A 15466-nucleotide genomic window follows, 5' to 3' on the forward strand; every position below is an offset into this window, starting at 1 on the left:
ATTTTGTGCCTCTTTCCATTTATTAATGCATATCGCTTCTACGGAGAGGATGTGCTCTATGATCTGAGTTATACAGCCCTGTTTCCAGATCTGTTTTGCTTGTCTCCATTTGATTACTACAGCTTAATAATGTAAAAGCATTCCCCCAAATTAGAATAGCTGATGTGTTTACATGGTTCTCAGTCTTTTGTTATGTTGAAATGCTTTCTTGTCACTAAGAAACCCTTGCTAAAGCAGCACATTTAGGACAGATTTCATATGGGTGGGGAAGTTATTGAAAAAACCAAACCAAAGGGAACGTCTCCTTATAGAATTAATTTACTTGTCCTTGTTTTTAAAAGGGAAATTAAGTATTTGTACCACCCAAACTGCTGCTGTTACTCCCAGCTCTAGCAGCGCTAGTATTTAATTCCTCTAATAGTAGAGGGACAAGAGGAGAAAGTCCTGTGATGTGAAGAACTTTGAGTTGTGAAGGTGAGTCTACAAATTGTCCTTGGTATCTCCAATTCTACTGAATGATCACTAAAGTTTAGGTTCAGTTGGGTGCCTGAAACTCCAAAGAGTATTCTATTTAAATATATAGAAAACAACTGCTAACAGCTCATTTTCACTATACAAACTGGCAGGTGGTGGGAAAAGTGACCTGAGATACTAGTGCTGGTATGAGTCTATCACAAAGCTTTAAGGGCCAAACAATGTTTATTTCTGACTTGGTACAGTGCCACTTTGAGTGATGAAAATGCACAGAGATAGCACTGATGAACCTGTGATGTGAAATTTCATAGTTCTGAGTATGAAGTGCCAAAAACACTGTTGTTGCTTAGGACTGTATCTAAATAACTAAAATGAACAATTAAAGTTCCTGAAAAGACATACTGAAATGTTAAAGCAGTTCCAAGAAGTGTTTTTTCCTTTCAGGCTTAGCTCAGTTTATTCTAAACAGATGAAGTAGTTGAAATACATATGGCAGATTCAAGCCTGCAAAAAGTCAAGAGACTCCCTATGTGGTCAGGCCATGAACAGGCCAATAGCATAGTCGTGTTCTCCTACTGAAATATAGACCAGAAGTTAAGAAAGTTTACCTAATCTACTGTTAGTTTAATAATGAAGTTTATTATAAACCACTTTTCAGACACATCGATTAGAATACTGGGTTATTTTTTCACTTGTAACTAAGCTTCAAACTCCTTACAAAATAATTTAATGTTCCATACTTACCTAAAAATTTAATAACCTAGAGCCTAAAAACACCTCGTGCCTAAAAATACCCACAAACCTGCATAGAGACTGAGGTTTGCTAAGCATCAAGTTACAGGTGAGCAAGACACACTCAAGTAGTCGCAAAAAAATTTCTTTATACAAGACGTTACAACTCTTTGGGATTACTGGGGATTTTTATGTCTTCTGGATTGCTCTCATCAATGCTTTCGCTGCTCTCAGTGGCATCATCTGAACTGCTTACACTGTCCTCCTCAGAGTCTTCTTTCCTTGGTGCTAGACTGGAAACATTTTTCAAGATTATAAAAGCAAAATAACTTATAGTAAGTAAAACTGTGGTTTAAATTAAATTTCATTACCCTGAGGAATTGACTGGCCTGTTGGGATTAGAAAATTCTTTTTCTAGGTCAACATCAAATGGATCTGGAAAAAGAAGATGAAAAAAGCATTTTCTTAATGGTCTTATTTCATTTTCATAGATGAATGGCAGAGAGGGGAAGGCACAGAAAGGCTAGTTCACATCTCTCATAAGTTTACCATAGTTGTTAGAGGAGAAACTGGGGGAGATGAGAAAATAACCCAAGTCCTGCCTGCCCAGTTTAGGCTTTTCACTCTTTTCCCTCACCCCCTGCAAGGGGTCCTGTAGCTCTTTAGAGGTGGTCAGATTGTATAAGTAGGTTTCTAAGGCTTTGGGTAAGAAAACACTGATTAAGTTCTAAAATGGCTGTCTAGCTGATGTCCACTGAGAAGTGAATTACAGCTGTCCAGATTTAGGTCTTGCTGAGTAAGGGTAGGGCTGGGCTTACTTTGGCTGAAGTAGCTGGGAAGAACTGTCAGAAAAGTCAAACTACTCTTGGTTCTGCAGTTCCAGAAAATACACAGGATTGTAGGTGTAAGTGTGCTTTAAGTGGCATAGCCATGTTGCCTCTTAAGAGCTGTCTTCAGTTTAGTGTACCTAGTTAGGCTTCCACCAGGAGGATGGTTTAATTCAGTATCATGGCAAAGAGATCAATGTTTAGAGCAAGTGAATGCTATTGACCATCTTGCAGTATGAGCCCTGGCCTATTTTAAGGGCTTAATCACCATAAAAGGAAAATGTTAATTAGGATAATCCCTTTTCATATCTTCTTGATTATTTGCCTTTGTGCTGTCTTGAATGAGACCAAGCACTCAGCTGAATACAGCCTGAAATACTGGGATTGCAGTAAATTACTGGAAGACTTTGTGAATAAACTACTTGTACTTGTTATAAATTATTTTAATTCTCTTAATAGATCTGATTTTAAACATCTTGATTGAGAACTACATAAATATGTCTATTAAAAGTCCTTCTTAGATTTATGTGTATCTAACTTGGTGTCTGACTGTATGCGTATATTTCTCTCATAGTTCCTTCTCAATTACTAGTCTTTTTACTCATACTCTGTTTTTAACATCTGTATAGAAAACAAGGAAGCATTGTATTTTCTTTTTGCTCCTAAGTTTCCATTTTGGTTAGCTGAATAAGGGTAACTGCTTTACGGTTCAGCTGTGAATACTCTATGCATTAAATTGCTTTAGTCATTTCCACCCTACTTGACTTGAAAAAAATGGGCTAACAGGTACACTTAGCACAGTATAAAGATAGAACGACACATATCAGCAAAGCACTTACCTTCCACCTTGCTAATGTTTTTATGGCATTTAAGGAAAATACTGTAAAGAAAATTAGTTAGAAAAAGGGCATGTGTAGTGTTTCTCTGTTTGTCTCTTACCTACTTCTTCGTCTTTTTTTTCTTGGACACAGGCTAAGAAGTCCTTCTCAATGATTAGCATGTCGTCCTGGCAATGACAGGCTGCGTATTTTTCCAAGAGATTTTTGTTCAGGTCAAGAAATGCCTTACCCCATTTAAATTTCCTTAGAAGAATGGTGGCTAGATCTGGGAATCCTAAAACAGAAAATAATTTATTAGTTTTCTTCTTTACTGTGAGATTTCACTTGGCTTACATGTTTCTAATTAAGGATGTGCATTCATGTCAATACAATAGAAAGCTATTTGCCAGTGTTTCTTTCAGTGTTCGGGGATTAAAACTTCTGGAAAAACTACAAATATTTTCAGATTTCAGTTTAACTTGAAACATGGAACTGAATCCAAGAGCAGTTCATAGCCTTCTAGCAAGTGCTACATAAAAGTATTTTGTACAGGTAATGAATGATTCAAGCAGTATCTCCCACAGCCCTTCAGTACAAGATCAATTGTACCATACAGTATTTTCAGAAGATAAGATTTGTATGCAGTATGGTAGAGCATTTCTTTTATCAAAGTTCTGTGATGAGTCTGAAAAACATCACAAGAGAGGGCAATTTATTTTGTTCTTACCCAGACCTCGCCCTATTAACAGCCAGCTGCTACCTCTCATTAAGGCAATCTTGCCTAAGCATTTGTGTTCTGTCTTCTTTTTTTTTAACAGCTTTTCTAACGTTATGGGCCATCCAGATAAAATGAGGATTATCAGTTTGTGTCCCATTCAATAGCTGACATGAATACCACATGGATACCTCCGTGCAACTGGTAACACACATCTGGAGGAAAGCTAGATAATTTGATCCCAAAGTCAAGAAAGTGACGACCCATATGACAACATTACAGTTTGTTTTGTTGCAGACCATCTCTTCTGTTTGGTTACGAATATAGCAATTGCTAGCACCATACTTGCCATCAGACAATTGAGCCTACCAACAATGCAAAATGCTGCAGCAAAAGCTTCCACACAGGACAGCTTGCATGGCCGACCGTAGTTTACAGGATTTGCAGCCACCAAGTAAGGCAGCAATCGCGGATGACTCCCCCTCATTCTGTTAAAGGGAGTTTCTTCTAATTTGGCCCATGAGCAATCTATGACTGCAATTCCACTCTGAGCAATGACACGCCTGAAAAAAAGAAATGTCACTGTATTTGAAAAATTGTTACCATTATACTGATGAAGTGAGAATTCCAATTGCTGCTTTATATTGGCAACAAACTTGCATACATCCCCTGGTTTTATTAACCAAACCCCATATGCTTTACAATAACCTCTAATAGAGACTCAATGAGAAAGAATAGTAGCATGGTTTTCCTCCAGACATACAAATTGCAAAAAAAGGTTTACCCAAAAATGAAATGTGATTAATTCTAGGTTTAAAAATGTGACAGAAGTGTGATGAATAGTAATGTTCACACCTTCAACTACACTTTCAACTACGGTTCTGATTAAGGTTCTCTGCTAGCTTCTCTCTGCTTCTAAAGCCAAATCTTTTCTCTGATACGTGTATCTTTATAAAAATTCTGCTGGCACATTTGAAGAAACACATTGTGTTAACACATTGTGTTGTCTACCGAAGAACTTAAATACAGCATGATAAAAGACACAGCAGGTACACGGCTGTGCTCTGAAGAAATTAACCTACAAGACGTGCACTTGGATTTTTCTTTGGGAGCTATAGATGCTTTTCTCATCTGATACTAGCTGTGTAAAACTATTAAGCTGATTTGATAAAACGACTCTGTTTCTCATGTTCATGCATCAGTGTAACGTAATAAGGTCAATTTTATTCCATAAGAGTTTCAGCCATGTATCAGTGGTTAAAATGCTCTCTTTAATACAACATCAGTACGGTATTCGAACGAAGTGCTCTCCCTCACAGTCTGCAGCTCCCCCACTTGCCTCGCCGCCGGGTTTTGCCAAAGGCACCGAGGCCCCACCTGTCAGCCGGAGAGACGTACTCCGTAGCCAGCGGACTCAGGACGACGCCCGGGAATCTCTGGCGGAGGCGCAGGGTTCGCAGCAACCCCTTCCGGGCGAGTTTTCTCCCGGTGCATTTCTTGGGATCGCAGTGTCCGAGCTCCCACATGGCAAGGGGGCAGGGGAACTTGGCCTCCCGGGCGCCCCCATCCGCGGCCCTCTCGCCGTCCAGGCAAGCTGAAAACAGCAGGTGTACATCAATGCCCAACGGTGACGGGGCACAGCTCGGCAGGACCCGCCTGCCCTCGCCCGCGTCGCTTCACGCACCTGTCAGCGCGGCCTCCGCTTCCGCCGCGAAAGTCTCAAGGCTGCGAGTCCCGCGCCGGCCCCCGCGCCGGCCGCGCTCCATGGCCGCGCTCGGCAGAAACACCGCCCCTGGCCTTACGCACTTCCGCTTCCCGCGGGCAGGCGATGGCGGCTCGGGTGCTGCTTGCGGCGCTGAGCGCGGCCCTTGGTGGGTACGGGGGCCGCGGCGCGGGCGGGCGCGCCGGTCCCTTGGCCCATCCCGCCGCTCCCAACTGCTCTCTCCTAGCAGGTCTCTTCGCCTCGGCGGCAAAAATGAAGATCGTGGAGGAGCCGAATACGTTCGGGTACGTGGCCGCCTGCTCTCCGGGTCGTCCCGTGATCCACCTTCACTCGACGGGTTCGGGTCTGTTTGCCGTCGTGCACGCTCTAGCCCGTTTCTTCCAACGGGGATGGGGCGCCGGGCCGGGCCGGGCCGCTCCCGCAGACCCCGCTGTTGGCCCGCGGGCAGCGGCCGTCGGTGTTGAGACACACAGGTAGGGGAGGATGTATGGACGCCCAGATGCATAACTCAGCCTTAAACGTTTAACTTTCCTTCTTTTGAAAGGTTGAATAACCCATTCTTGCCTCAAACAAATAGGCTGCAGCCAAAGATATCCCCGTCTGCATTATCAGGTACATGCAACCGTTACCTTTTTCTTTTTTTTGGTGCCGTTTTCATCATTTAGCAACAGTTGTTTGCAGTGCAAGTAGTCTGTTTCAACTTCATGTATAGAAAACCGAATTTCGCTTGTAGTTTTTTAGGCATCATGGAAAATAAGCACGGGCAAGTATATTTCATTGTACATTTCATTAAAATGTATATTAGCTTCACTGGTGGTTCCAGGTCTCAGTGCTGTTAATATTTTTTTTTGTGATGGGACTATGCATACATTTTATTCTGTGTTTTTCTAGCCTGTAACAGATCATTTTGACCCATAGTACGCACTCTTTTTTTTCTTGACGCAATCCTCAACATTATTGAGATTATCATATAAAAGTAATCCTGTGGTCTGGTAGTACTTATTATCCAAAAATAGTTTTAGAAAAACGTCCTAAGAGTAGTCTTGGAGCCAGTCAGAGGGGCTCAGTTTCACATGCAGCCTCCGTGTTGCAACATAAATGCAGCCCTTAAGCAAAATGAACAGGAATGTACGAAATTCTAGGCCATCTCTAGAGGAGAGCAGATAAACACTGAAGGCAAAGACTAAGCAAAAGGGAGTAACTCTTGTCTCTCTGCTAACCTTAGGCAGAAATTTAAACCTTGTTGAGATTCAAGAAAGGCATTTTGATATGACGACATTGAATATGATTATGCTTAATGTTTTTTGTCACATTTTATAAACTCAAGTGTATAATTCTGCATGTACTGCATGTGAAATGTGATATAGTTAGAAATGGGATTAGTAACAGAATGCTGAATGGGAAGATGCCAAAAGTAGTAGGAAAAAAGGACAGCACACCAGAAATCCTTCTTTCTTTGTTGTGGGATCTTACATGTAGCCAAAAATTGGGAGTGTGCATGGAACCCTGTCTTGCACGATTATTTCTTTAGCATGGAAACCATCCTTTTTCTTTTCTTCTACAAAACAGTTGGGGTAATAATTCTGGTAGTTTCTCTTCTACAGCATCTGCCCTGGAAAGGGAGACATGAGTTTAATGCATTCCTTACGGACACATTCACATCTGCTGTTTTTCATTTGCGGGGAGACCATGCTAATCACTGAGGCACAGATTTCATGTAGTAGAGGAGCAAACCCTTTGGCCAAGCCCATCTCTAGAATGAAACGCAAGATCATGCAGTCAGAAGAATACTTGGGAAAGAGCACCTGCCTGTATCCCAGTATCCCTGTATCCCAGTGGTTAAAGCATTCTGGAGGGCGTGTTTCTGGTAGTCTGACCTTTGTTTGTAGGATTGATTGTCTAGATAGTTGGAAAAAGTACCCACGCAATCCTGACAGTGGGGAATTAGCATCCAGGATGGGGTTTTACTTTATTTGCTTCGTTATCTCTTTTCTTCTTTCCTCATTAATATTTAGTAATTACAAGGTAAATTTCCACATACGAGAGATACTGAAGTACTTCTCTAGCACGTAGTTCAGAACTTTTCTTCCTCTTTTTAACAGCAAGTTTCCAGTCTTGGATTTCCTTGGCAACAAGCCTTGTAGTCAATACAAAAAGAATAGAATTACATCTGCTGACCTGTCTGACGGCAGAAGTTTTATCTTGTTGAATGTTACCTGGATCAGACCATGAAGGCAAATGGAAAAAAAAAATCCAGTTTGAGAATCTCAGTGAAACTTTAATATGGAGCACTGTCAACATTTTGAACAAATGAGCTTTGCTAGTATAAACTTTCAGAGTTTGGATGAATTTGGAGACAGATGCCAAGCAAGAGTTTCAGTGATTTCTAGATTTTGGCAAGATCTGCACTGATGACTTCTTTTATGGACCTCACCTCCAAATGTTTTATTTTTACACAGGTTTCTCATTTTTGTTGTCAAATTAGGCTTATCTATTTCACTGGGTAGTGAGAATGAAAAGCATTAAAGAACGTGATGCAATCCAGTATTGTGCTAGTGAGAACTTACAGTAATTCATATGAAAGATAAAAATTTCCTTATGTACAGCAGAAAATTAAATTTGTCACGTACTCCTCACAATTTTGTCACCACAGTAGCTTGCTTAAATTTAACCAAAACATTCTTTTTCCTTTATGTCATCTCTTGTGATGTTTTTAGGCCCTGCACATCTCTTTAGGCTTGCTGGCAAGTGTTTCAGTTTTGTGGAATCCACGTGAGTAATGGATTTGGATATTTGTTTATATACTTACTGGGAATAAACTAGTTTTTTATTCCAGTCTGAAACATTTCTTATTTTCTGTTTCTTTTCTCTCCTTTTAAGGTACAAGTATGAGTTTTGTCCTTTCCATAATGTCACTCAGCATGAGCAAACTTTTCGATGGAATGCGTATAGTGGGATTTTAGGGTGAGGCACTTAGACTTTTTACGTTTTAGCTATGTTGTCAGCAGGCCACTTCATAGATTGTAAAAATGAGGCTGTTTTAAAACTAAGATTCTTGCATTGGTCAGTTTAGATCATGGTAGTTCCCAACGCACTATACTTAAAAATACCCTGTCTTGAAAAATTCGGGTTTTTTTTTTTTTTGGTTGATAAATACTAACCTCCTATTTTAGCTGGAGACTGATTAATAACCCCTGCCAACTGCAAGCGGGATATGTTCATGTGAAAAATTCAATAATGTCTAACTACAGCTTATATTAACACAGATTTCATGGCCATTAACTATTTGCAGTTTGGGTTAAGTACAAATATTATAAAATGAAAAAGAGTGCTTCATACCTAATGATAGTTAAACAATATAAAAAGTTATAAAACATTCAATGTAGAACCAAAAAAAAGTATCCCAAAGTATTTAAAAATACCCTGGATCATAATACCACCAAATCATAATACCTAAAATAAATCTAAGTATAAACCAGACCATTGCTTTTCTAGATATTTTGTATATAGATATCTCTTTTTCTCCTATGTGCAAAACAGTAAGCGGGTATGTGAGGAAACTGTACATCACCATGCTGAGGGTATCATTTGCTTTAGGACTAGCAGAAGTAGACTAGCGTTTGTAGGTGCTCTCATCAGCACTAAAAATCCTGCAATCAAACTGAGTTGCACAGGGTACTTAGCCTCGTGGACTTCATTGTGGGATTGATCTATAAACTTTATTTTACTAGACTTAAACACAGATTTCTAACTGCAAATGGTTTCCAAACTGAAATTGGATCCAAAACTCTGCTCTCAAAAAGTGCTCTTGATGTGTCCTATATAGCAACATGGATAACAAACTACACTGCTTCCAAGGTGTTGGCTGTAGGAAGTGGAAATCCTGAGACAACAAAAATTAAGTATATACACTTAAATTGAACATGGTATAAGGGTATTCTTGGTTTTCTTCCTGAGGGTTCATCTTTTTCTGTACAGTAACTTAAAACAAATTAGTGTCCTCTTTTTTCAGAATCTGGCATGAATGGGAAATTGACAATAACACATTTGTTGGAATGTGGATGAGGGAAGGAGACTCCTGTGAAACTAAGAGCAGACAGACAAAGGTAAAATAACTTAAACTATGCTAATTCAGACAGCATGACTCTGCAAACACTTGTGAGACTACAAACTGAAACATTCCTACCCTGAAGAAGTCATCATTTAAGCTGTGATAGAAAACATAAAGATGAATTCCTTCAGTGACTGTGTGAATGACTGGAGGAGGAAAGCTAGAATCAGGATAAAATTTTGAGGATATTTACCTATGTATTCTCATTGGTTACTTACAACTCATTTTTTCCTTGAAAGAGTTGTATAATTATTACCTTAGAAATACAGTACAGTGCTTTTTAATGTGTGTCAGGCAAAATAAAGAGAAAGAGCTCTTTGCAGAATTCAAGATGCCAGCCTATTAAAAACATCCAGGAAAAAGGAGGGAAAAGAATTCGGCAGTTAACAGTAGCATGCTGAGAAGCTATTTATGGTGTTAGAACAAGCACTAGGGACATTTCAAGAAAGACTTTGAGGTGATGGAGCATGTCTGGAGAAGGGCACTGGAGCTGTGGAAGGGTCTGGAGCACAAGTCTGATGAGTAGCACCTTTCAACCAGCATTCCCACGTCTTTTTCCACCAGGCAGCTTTCCAGCTATCCTTGCCCAAGCCTGGAGCAGCGCACGGGGTTGTTATGATCGAAGTGCATTACCCAGCAGTTCACCTTGTTGAATCTCTTGCAATTAGCTGCCAACTTGGCTGCCATATCCTGGCCATGGTGAAAATGTTATACTCTAATGGAGGTGCCTGCTTAACATCTTTATTTCCCATAGAAACTGCAGAAAGAATTCATATTCTTGTATGACCTTTGATATTGTGATTGAATTTTTCACTGACATTTCATTTTGAAGACAAAAAATATTAGTGCTGCAAATCTAAAGATGAAAACAATTCTCTGCAGTCTGGATGTGTCTTATATTCTTAAATTAGCACACTGGTCAGAAATAAAATTTAAGAAGATTGTGCTTATGTTAGACGAGATTCTTAAGGTGTCCTATTCACTGTCCTTTTTACTCTCATTCTGCTGAAAATATAGTACTTAGTAGTCCAAGGAACAATGGTTGGTCAGGAGAATCATTTCCCATTAGAGAAAACAGTTTTCACATTTGATAAAATAAATGGATTATGTGCTTGCTCTGATGCTTTTTCTTTTTTTTTTTTTAATGGAAAAAGGCGCTGGAAGCTTTGACATGACAATATGTACAGAAATGCATCTGCTAGCATTGGAACACACCAAATAGATCAGTGATGGTGTTTCATGTAGACATTTTTTGCTCATCTTTGTTTTTCCTGATGTTTAGGTTCATCTTATTTGTGGAAAGAGCAATAAATTGGCTTATGTGTCTGAGCCAAGTACTTGTGTTTACTCTCTGACATTTGAGACTCCTCTCGTGTGCCATCCTCACTCACTTTTAGGTAAAATTTAAAAAAAAATACTTTGTGGAACAGCTAGCATATACACTATCCTCAGAGTGTCCATTTTTAGGTTGAGTTAGTACCTTAGTATAAATTAGTATTAAATGTTAACATATTATATGAAGTGATTTTTAAAATGCCAGTCATTATAACACCTAGGTATTTCTCAACTAATTTTTTTATTTGGGATTAATTTTTTTTTTTTGTCATTGCTAGTATAGACCCAGTGAATGATTTTTTTTTCTTTCCTTTTCTTGGACTGTAGGAATAAGCCCTGTAGTATCTGCCAATTTACTTAAATTACAAAAAAGCTCCATTAGAATTACATTGACCAAAGGAGTATTAGGCCTTGGATCTGGAAATAAGAAAAAATTCTGGTCATTCTCCAGAAACTTTAAATGTGTGAAGTGCAATTTAAGCGTAAGCCCAGCTCTTGAAAGCAGTGGAGACTGTGTACTGTAAAGAAACATTGAGTTCTTAAATATTCTTGCATGATACTAGAGGAGGAATTAACTAATGCAGGATAGTGCTCCTGGTTCTTATGTGGTTTGACTTCCATTTTTCAGTTTATCCAACTCTGACTGAAGCACTGCAGAGGAAGTGGGACGAAGCAGAGCAGCTTCTGTACGATGAACTAATAACCAACCAGGTTTATTAATTCTTCCAACTCTATGTGGTAAAAAAAAAAATATTACTGTCAAATAGCCAAACCTGGCTTCTGTATGTAGTTTTCTCCTTTATTTATTCTGCAGTATGCAAATAGTAATTTTTGTGTTCTGTAACTGCTATATGAAATGGTAATGAAGCTTGAGGACTTGGAATGGCCAGTGCAAACTGCAAGCAGGGATGAGAGTTGAATAGATTGATCTGTCACCTTTTGGAAACTTTCTTTTCTAGGGTTACAAAAAAATTCTGAAAGAGATTTTTGAGGAAGCAGGACTTCTAAAAGCAACAGAAGAAAATGAAGTTGAAAAACAGAGTAAGAAAATAACTCTGGAATTTGAAACAGTGGAAAAGTGCAGTAAGGTATAGAGCATAATGTTTACAATGTGGAATTGCCACCTTTTCACTATATGACAGTATCAGTGGGAGAGCATTATGTATATGCCCTTGGTGTTCAGCTGAATCTCTTAATGGAGTTATCTTTTCTGGTTTCAATATGTTACAGCCTGCATGTAGTGTGATTCGGTATCTTTATTATAGGCCCTAAGTCAAAATCAAACCAGCAAAAATGAATGGCCAGTAAGAAGATAGGGGTTAGAAGGAATTGGTGTATGCGCTTGGGTTATGAACACCCTGTAGGTACTCTTTCTGGGGAATATCAGTCTGAAGACAGGAAGAAATTACTAGTGAAGATAAATGTGTAACCAACCTCGAGAATGTTGACACTTTTAATTATCTCTGTGGATAATTACCCAGACTCGTGGAAGAATGCATTGGCTGTTGCACAAGCAAAAGGCAGAATGGCTGTATTTATTTCTGAATGACTCTTGTGTATGTGAACAGTTCTTCTACAACAGAGTTGGAATGGGGAAAACAGAGGCAGAAGGCGTGCTCAGCCTAAAAGAGCACAACCTGACCATCCGAAAAAGAGCATGGATGGGAATTCATTTATTACAATACAGAGAGGCAGTTGCTGTTTTCTTTTTATTTGAAAAAGGTAGCAAAGACAAAACACCACGTAGTAATTAATGAATATAATCAAATAAAACCATGGTTAAGGTGAATATACTTCAATGTAAAGATCACCGTTTTGATCTCATAAGAGCTGGAACAGTCACATGATTATTTTTTCACTTATTATCAATACAGTATTTTATAATTTCTATTTCTTTTTTTGGCTTCATCATAGCTTAACTGACATAAATTGGCTGGTTTGGTAAACACATAATCTTAAATACTTATTCTTTTGCTCTATCTTTATTTACGTAAACACCAAAACACAGCAAAAAATAGGGGCTTTCTGAGATTTCAGGGACATACTTTGAATCTCAATAGAACTAAGCAATCCCTGTCTGTAAGGTAACAGAAACTGCTGAGAGCAAGAACATGAAGTTACTAGGCCAAGAGTTGGAAGAATTTCCAGACGGCAGAATTACAATAATTGTAAAATAAGGGTAGTCCTGAGGCAAACTTAAGATTTGTTCTGTGATAAAATGCTAGTTCAAGACAGATTTGAAATAGTTACAGAAAGCATTTCTAATTTTTACTCTTGGGCTTGAAAAAAGCTGGTTCCTCTTTTGGCAACACAGACATGTATCTTTTTCTAAAATTTGCTCTATATTCCTGGAACAAGCATTTTAAGTTCTTCAAAGCCAAGAGATGTAACAGCTGTGCAGAGGCATTTTTTTCTTAAAAGCTCCCAATCTAGGTATGTATTTGAAAAGTGGGAGGACTATTTTTAATGTGTTTTCTTTCTTAGGAATACAAGCAACTTTCTGAAGAAATAAAAAAACTTAGAGTTTTATTAGGTCAGCATGGTATTGCATACAAAGGAAATCTTGGTGAGTTTTTTTGGTATCATTCTTTTTCATTGTTGTCTGCTCAGAATGTGAATACCTTAATGCTGTTTTCAGTCACAATAACAGTTAAATAATCTGGCATATCTGGAGGTAAAATTCAGTAGACAGTTTTTAATAAGTACTTAGATTTTGATTCCTGTCCACAAGGACTTACTTTGTCCTTAAAAAATCTGTTGATGACTTGAAATTCTAGCTTTATAGAAAAATTTTGACTGCTGTTGTAACTGAAATTTGTCTCCAGTCCTTAAGGTGTCAGTTCAAAAGGAAACTGATATTACATCATTAATAGAACAAAGGTGTCTGTTAAGTAACTCCACTTCTGCATTTTAACCACAAGGCTTGATTTCTTTTATAACACTTGAAGTTTTCTCTGTTTCTTTTTGGATTGTTTTTTTCCCTTTTTGAAGTTGCCTGTTTCTTTTTTCCCCTCTCTTTGATTTTTGTTATGCAAGTACCATACCACATGTAGTTTTTAGTAGAACAGACTGGTGCTGGCTGTGAAGGGGCACGGTTTATCTGGATTAATTCCAGATAAGTTGTTTTTTGATTTTTTTTTGGAGCGGTTTGTTTGGTTTTCTGTTTGTTTGTTTTTACTTATTCCTGCCGGACCAGCATGCCCTTTATTACATGAACTATTTGTCAAAGGAGAATTTAATGTCCAGGAATACATGTATATACATAAATACATATATCTTTTTCTTTTACAGTTATATGTTCAGAATTGGCACTTCAACAAAACAAAGAACCTTTGAGCTAAATAAATTAGCTTAAAATTAGTGACAAAATATTTTTTTCTTTTTGCTTTGAGAAACTTTTCTGGGAAAAAACTTATACAGCATTTTTGTAGAACATGTTATCTGCACATTTAAACTGTTAGCAGTGTAATTTGCACAGTATTTCTAAAATCCTGTTTGGTAGTATTGCAGTAGTTCTTTGAATTATTGCAGATTAGCACTCTATAATCAAAAGTCGAATTCAGTTCACTGTAAATGACTTCAAAATTATTTAGTGAATTCTGTGACAAAAATGTTTTGGTGTTTAAAAGCCAGAATAACTGATGTCATATGAAAACTAAATTTTACAGCTGGAAATTCCAGTGTTGAGTATGTAAGGCACCAACTGGCAACTGCAGTGGCATCATTTCTTAATGGGTCAAAGGATGATGAGCACCTCCATGGCGATACAGGAATTTGGAATTACACTCTGTGAAGAAACTTGGATGGTACCTAATGTAAATTAAACTGAACATGTATTATGCCACAAAGACGATTTGCCTTCTTGTGAGTATTCTTGACTTTGTTTCAATTTATGCCCTAAAGCAAACACATTGTAGTAGAGTGAGGGCACACCCTTATGAGAACAGTTAGCTAGTTTCTGACAACATTTGTAACAGTTCTTTGGTACGACCAGTATTTGACACGAACTTAAAGATTCTCTGTGCCTAGTCCCAGCTTTTGCTATTTTTATTGATCAAGTGTGGTAGAAGTTGGAGTGAATATAAATCAGCTCAAGACCAGTGCTGCAAGGTGTTTTAAGAAAGGTACTAAATACAGTATTAAGAACATGCTATTTCATCTATATGCTAAAAAGATTTCTGGACACACTTTAGCGGAAAAAGAAACGTTTTCTGCCACAGCAGTGCAGACCATACCACTACACCGATTCGTGTTCAAAGGTCGATGTCGTCTTTGGCTGTCAGGTTAAATGGAAGTTGGTCAGAATATGGCAGAAAGGTGCAATGAAATCACTGAGTTGTTACAAAAGCGTAGTTATAGTAATACCTGGCAATTCTGTGTACGTAATACGGAATAAAATGGACTCCTCCAACACAACCTGTGGAAGCGTCACTGTTGCCATCAGTGAACGCCGAGCACGCCATCTGCGGTCACTATGCCGCCTCCTGTGGTGCCGTTCGGGGCCCCCCCTGGCCCAGAGTCCTGACGGCCTCGCCCTCACGGTGGCAGCTGCGTTGAGCCGCGGCCCCACCCACTGAGCCCTCGCGCTTCCGCTCCCGTAAAGCGGGGGATGATCCGGGCGCTGGGTCACTGGCGGTGAGGAGCGGGCCGGGGCCGGGGTGGCTATCCCACCTCATGAGATAAAAGAATTGTGAAAAGCAATAAGGGACAGTGGTATCTGCTCCCCATAAT

General features: G+C 38.9%; 2 protein-coding genes across 2 annotated transcripts; one reads left to right on the plus strand and one right to left on the minus strand.

Annotated features, from left to right (window-relative positions):
* Nucleotides 1–1338: 1338 nt before the first annotated feature.
* Nucleotides 1339–5344, minus strand: TSR3 (TSR3 ribosome maturation factor). The gene is made up of 6 exons (XM_058816053.1): nucleotides 5251–5344; nucleotides 4944–5160; nucleotides 3936–4129; nucleotides 2973–3146; nucleotides 1578–1641; nucleotides 1339–1499 (listed from the first exon to the last, which is right to left on the minus strand). The coding sequence occupies exons 1-6, from the start codon at nucleotides 5330–5332 to the stop codon at nucleotides 1367–1369; spliced, it is 864 nt and encodes a 287-aa protein (XP_058672036.1). The 5' UTR covers nucleotides 5333–5344; the 3' UTR covers nucleotides 1339–1366.
* A 50-nt stretch (nucleotides 5345–5394) lies between these two features.
* Nucleotides 5395–14625, plus strand: GNPTG (N-acetylglucosamine-1-phosphate transferase subunit gamma). Its single transcript, XM_058816055.1, has 11 exons — nucleotides 5395–5437; nucleotides 5519–5573; nucleotides 5834–5901; nucleotides 8007–8061; nucleotides 8170–8253; nucleotides 9302–9395; nucleotides 10683–10797; nucleotides 11364–11446; nucleotides 11695–11776; nucleotides 13220–13301; nucleotides 14404–14625. Exons 1-10 carry the CDS (start codon nucleotides 5395–5397, stop codon nucleotides 13237–13239), a joined length of 699 nt encoding a protein of 232 aa, XP_058672038.1. The 3' UTR covers nucleotides 13240–13301; nucleotides 14404–14625.
* Nucleotides 14626–15466: the final 841 nt, after the last annotated feature.

This window comes from Ammospiza caudacuta, chromosome 17 (genome assembly GCF_027887145.1).
Source record: "Ammospiza caudacuta isolate bAmmCau1 chromosome 17, bAmmCau1.pri, whole genome shotgun sequence".
In the NCBI taxonomy this organism is placed as follows: domain Eukaryota; kingdom Metazoa; phylum Chordata; class Aves; order Passeriformes; family Passerellidae; genus Ammospiza; species Ammospiza caudacuta.